This window comes from Gossypium hirsutum, chromosome A01 (assembly GCF_007990345.1).
Source record: "Gossypium hirsutum isolate 1008001.06 chromosome A01, Gossypium_hirsutum_v2.1, whole genome shotgun sequence".
Classification (NCBI taxonomy): domain Eukaryota; kingdom Viridiplantae; phylum Streptophyta; class Magnoliopsida; order Malvales; family Malvaceae; genus Gossypium; species Gossypium hirsutum.
The window spans coordinates 42102586-42108585 of NC_053424.1; the positions used below are offsets into that span (position 1 = coordinate 42102586).

Sequence of the window (6000 nt, forward strand, 5' to 3'; positions counted from 1 at the left end):
TTTACTATCGTAAAAACTAAAATTTAATTTCGGCCTCTCTAAAAAGTTTTTTTGCCTTTGCCCCTGATTATATCTTATATATAAACATCAAATTTAAACGGAAGAATTATTCTGCTCTCTCAACTAATGTATACGGATTAATTTAGCAATTTTTTTAGTAAAGGGACTAAAATGTAATATAGATTATAGTAGAATGGGTTTTGTGGTAGTTTTACCTCAAATGGCATATCAACATCATTATGAATTATGAACCGCGCGATGAAACGTGGCAACTATAGGGTGTCGGTGGGATTGGCTTTTGTCTATGTCACCTGCCTGTGACACTCAACATTTCCCTTCCCCTTTTACATCCTTCTTTGCTAAGTCAGTGCATGCAAACATTTAATATATCTCAGCAGTTACATTTAACTTAAAATATTACTACGTATTTACTTTTTTTAAAAAATAACCCATAATACTGTAGAAAGGGAAAACGTTATTGGGAGTAACAATGAAAGACCTAACTTTCTACTGCATTAAAGAAAACCCCCTTCGCACGTGGTTTAAATTTTTTTCTGGAAAATAGTGATTAATAATATTTTATTTTAAAAGTAATAAATGGAAAAATAAAGTTATTGCTGGCATTGGTTTGACAGCGGAGCGGAGCGGAGCGGAGCTGAACTAGAACACAGCCACAGCCACATCCACGTGGTGCTAATCAATGTGTTCACAACTCCCTATGGCTGTAGTTCGAAGTTCATAAAGTGGATCTTTACTTAAAATCACAAACTAAAAATGTTAAAAAAGTTATAAGGCTATATTCCAGTGTAATTTTTTCTTTATATATAAAAGATATCAAAACATAAAAACATTCTTAAAATTATATAATTTATTTTGTAAAATCATAACTTAACTTAGTTGGTATCGAGATAATTCGTGACACTAACTTAATTACGAGCTTAATATATAATATAGATATACATAGGAGGCATATAAGGATAATTATCTAGTACACTTATTCTAAAGTTTTTTAACTCTACAAACAAGATATGCATAAAAACTTATTTAGCCCTCTAATTTAAAAAAAAAATTATTTTAGCCATTAATTTAATTTTTCGCCTTTTTTAACTTCTGAACTTACATTGTTTGTTAAATCACCCTATAATAGATGGAAAATTTAATGTTTGTTAACTTTGTTAACATAGTATATACGTGGATTGCTACATTAGCAATTAATTATTTTTTAAATTTTAAAAATATAAAATTTTTAAATTTTAAAAAATAATTAATTGCTAATATTACATACATGTGGATGTCATGTCATTAAAGTTAACAAACGATAACTTTTCTACTTATTTTAGGGTGATTGGACAAATAATACAAGTTGAATGAGTAAAAGATAAAAAAATTACTAAAATGATTTTTTATTCATAATGCTAATAGGATATTTGAATTTAAAAGGTTAAAAACTATCATCAATGTATCAATTAATAATTAATAATAAATGTAATATAAAAGCAATAAAAATTATGAAAATTATATAATATTAATCATCGATTTATAAAAGATTATATAAATGCATAACTATAACTAGAATTCAAATCAGATGTGTATGTGTATGAAAACCATGTATTTAAAACACAATTGTGTGTTTTAAAATTACATATAATTAATAACGAAATGTATAGTTTGAAACTAATAAATCAATATATACAACTTATAGAGATAATAAAGTACGCATAATATAATTAAAATATATATATATTATATCAAAATAAAACTTTAGTTTAGTAATAAAATTAATATTTTATTGATGTAAATAGCATAGGTTCAGATTTAATTTCATCCAAAAATTTTACTAAATTTTTTAAAGATTAAAAATATTAAAATATCTTCAAATAATATAACTTAAACTTAATTATTAAAAGATATTTTCATAACTTCCAATAAAAAAATATTATTTAATAAATTCTTCAAGCATGTTATAAAAGAAAAGAAAGAAAAAATGCGTTGAGAACTTTCTTGCCCATCGCATAGTAATTATACTTCCATCTTTCTCGCTAAAGTATGATTGTATGATCCTACTTTGTTTGAAATTACTGTGTTAGAACACCAAATGAAGCACATTTTAATGTGCATCATAATTCATCTTTTATACAAAATGTGATTCGCTATAAAGTGGTGATTTAGGGTCTACAGTGTTATTATATAAAGTTCTTTTTCCTTTTGGAATAAAGTGGGAAAAAGAAAAGAGAAGGAATATAAGGAATGGGTAAAAAATCCCACAACAAAACAATTTTCATTATTGTATCAAATCAAGAAGAAAAGTAAAAGTTACTGATCTCATTTAGTGCTACAAAATTCATGGTAATCATTGCAATTTCTAGTTTGGTCAATGGTTGAATTTGTTATATATTTAATTTTTAATTTTATACTTCATCTTCAAAAGTGTTATGCATATATCCATCTACACCTATTATTCTTTTTCTATCAACACCTAAATCAAATTAAATTTAAACAATATTTATTTGGGTTATGATTCCTCCTCACGTATTATCATTAAGCTTAAGACCTCATCTAAGATAGAACAAATGTTTAAATTTTGAAAATATCATTATTAAAAAAAAACAACTATAAACTTCAAAATAAACAATATATATGTATAATACTTAAGGCCTCATTAACAAAATAATATTATCTTAATTTAAGATAACTACTAAAAAAATTACATAATACTAATTATCACGTTCGTAAAAAGAATTATGAAGTACCCAAAGAAAATATAAAATTGTGATTTTCAACTAACAGTTTTAGCTCATTACCAAGTAGAAGATGCGGATTATTTGGTCATGCAACCTGCTACCAAATTCATAATTTAATTATTTTTAGAATCTAACTCCATGAAAAATTGCAAAATAAAACTATATCATTTTAATATACATATTTATTTATTCTTTTATTCTTTTATTCTTTTCTTTCCTGTCTCATACCAACCGGACATTTTTGTTTAATATCATTTCTTCACTCTAAACCCTACTTTCTTTTTACTACAAAATTTATAAAATAAATATAATTTATATGGTGTATAAAAATGGATTGATGGTTATTTAATTAGAGATAAATACCAAAAGTTGAAATTAAATTATAATTTTTACTATAGTAAAAATATAATTTTATTATTTTAATAGTTTATATCTTTATAATTTTTAAAAAATTAAATCAAATTTTTACCTCAAAATATAATTTTATTTTTATTAATTTAAAATATTAAAATACCTAAATAAAAATTTTCTATTTTAAAAGGTCAAAGCCTTGTCCATCCTCCCTGACCAATGCTAAAATAAATTTCTATATAATGTTCAATATTATATATAAATTTTAATTTTATACATTAAATTTTAATTTAATTTCACAAATCAATAGTAATATTATCGAATAAGTACAATTTTATATTAATATATTTCTTATACGAATAATATATTAATCAAATATAAAAATAAATATTTGCATTTAATTATTTAAATGTGTATAATTAAATTAAAATTAAAATTTTATGTATACATATTAACCATAATTCAAGTTCCAAGTGTATAATTGCACAAATTTAAAATTAATGTATCAAGTTATATATTGAATCAAAATTCATATATACATTTGATATTTATCTCATTTAATTATTATATAAATCTACTACAATTATTCTACTTCATAATCGGATAAGTAATTAAAAATAGAGAAAATTAGACTCAATTGATTCGGTCCAATCTCTTATTTCGAATCCATAACTCGCTTTGTAACCACTAAACAAATAATTATACTTTGATTAATTAGAGAAACAAAAGAAAAAAAAAAGAGAAAACTTGTTTATTTGTTATTTGGCTAAGAAATCCCTATAATCTAAAAATATTTATACATCAAAATCAAAATTTTACTATAAAAAATAACAAAATTATAATTCCTTTTTTTATTTTCTAAAAACTAAATAAATTTTTTTCCTTTACTAACAATCCCTATAAACGTTAGAATTTGTTTCACATAAACATATTAGCTTCATAATTATGGAATTAAGATCATGACTGCTATTACCGCGTTGGATTATTGAATAATCAGCAGTTGAGTTGGAGCTCGAACTCATGAGTGAACTCGCTTCCTGAATTGACTCCGTCGATGTGATCAAATCCACATTCTTCAGTAAATACCCGTTCCCGACGAGTTGACTCAAGATTTCTGACTCCGATATCGAGTTCTTCTTCTTATGCTGCATTGTAGCTCTGACGATCTCCGTCAACATTGCATTGGCTAGTCTCCGAATCCCTCTAGCTCCACCCATCAGAATAGCTGAGTTGACTTGCAAATGGGACTGAGTTTTATCCGAGTTCCTCTTGCTGTGCTTCCCACCGGAGCTGCTTTCCTTTGTTAACAAATAAACCGATTCGGGACTCCTATTCCTGACACGGCCGAGTGGGTCACTCAGTAACATCAAACTTTTAACATCCACTAACGTTATATGCTTAAAATTTCGCCTGATTCTCCCTAATAACATCGGATAACAAGCCCATCTTCTAAAACTCATCGGAACGTGATCTAAAAACCCAGCCAGCGAGTTCTCTGGATCCAACTCGTTCACATCGAATCCCACTACCGAGCCGTAAGTCAACCGAGTTGACTCACCTTCAGCTTCAGTTGAATTGCCGGAATTCCCTCGACCCTTCTTTCCCCAAATAGTCTCCCCAACATCTTTTTTCCCAGATTTCCAAAACTGGGCCGACTCGAAACTAAAGACCGAGTCACGAGAACCCTTGTTATTGGAAGCTTTATAGTGTTGAATAAGATTGAAGAACGAGTCGTTCTCTTCATGAATAACAAGGTTAAATCTCGAAGACGAAGACCCAAAAAGAAAAACAATGTCGGCTTTCGAAGTAATACCAGACCTATGCAAGACTCGTAAGAAAAGCCTGAGTTCATCTTCGGTCACATCTTCAACAACATGGCTGACAATAAGATCGTTCATGGCTTTCGTCCCACGTCTGTACAAAGTTCCCATCCTTTGTAAAGCAAACGAAGATGGCAAAACCCCAGGGTTTTTCTTAACATTAAGTGGTTTGTTATAATCCCACAAGGGGAAAAACCATTTCAAAGGAGGAGGAGGAGGAAATTGGGTCTTTTGAGATAAGAACCGACGAGAGTTTTTAATGGTGGGAGAAGGAATAAAAGATGGTGTGGAAATGGAAGGTTCAAAAGTAGAGAGAGTGAAGAGAAGAATCGTGAGGAAAACCAAAACAAGGCAAATGGAAATAGTGGATTGAGCTTTAGAGAAAAGGAGACTGGAAGAAGCTGTTCTTCGAACAAATCTTGTTGACGGTGGCGTCGTCGTGGTGGTGGTTTGGTTATCAACGGAAGAATTAGTGATTTTGTTTTGGTCGCCATGGAAGAACACCAAGAGTAAACCCATGCCTTTGCTTTCTTTGTTGCCGTTGGCTGCTGCAAACCCCATTTTTTTTTTTTTACTTTCTTTGCTTTTTCACATCGTTTGATGGCCCCCTTTGGCTTTTTTTTTTTTTTGGCTTCGAGTGGTGGAGAGGATTGTTGTTTTCACAAGGACAATAGAGACGGGCTTATGGATACTGTTATTTGGTGGAAATATAATGTAATTTTATCTACTTTATAATTCTATTTAATTATTTAGATAAATATTATCATACTGATTTCTTTTTATTGTTTAATCACAATATCTAAGTATATTGATTATAGTAAAAATTAATTTAGGTACTAATCTAGTTGTATTAATTATCTTCAAAATTATCTCAAGATAATGAAGGAAACAAAAATATCTTTCTTTATCAACAATGATTAAAATTAACTTTTTATTAATTTTATTCACTAATATAATAATGTGGAAATATATATTATTACGGCATAATTGCTATTTTAGAATGATTTATTTAGCCTTTCAATTTTATAAAAGATGTCATTTTAGCTTTCTATTAAAATTTTTGTTTTTTGTTTTTTTAATTTTTAAAC

The 6000-nt window shown here is 27.8% G+C and overlaps 1 protein-coding gene across 1 annotated transcript; it reads right to left on the minus strand.

Annotated features, from left to right (window-relative positions):
- Positions 1-3719: 3719 nt before the first annotated feature.
- On the minus strand, positions 3720-5596 carry LOC107916784 (uncharacterized). The gene has a single exon (XM_016846154.2). The coding sequence runs from the start codon at positions 5471-5473 to the stop codon at positions 3980-3982; it is 1494 nt and encodes a 497-aa protein (XP_016701643.2). The 5' UTR covers positions 5474-5596; the 3' UTR covers positions 3720-3979.
- Between the last annotated feature and the right edge of the window lie 404 nt (positions 5597-6000).

Coding starts and splice junctions, on each gene's coding strand:
- LOC107916784 (XM_016846154.2), bottom strand. CDS start 5,473: ATGGGGTTTGCAGCAGCCAACGGCAACAAAGAAAGCAAAGGCATGGGT.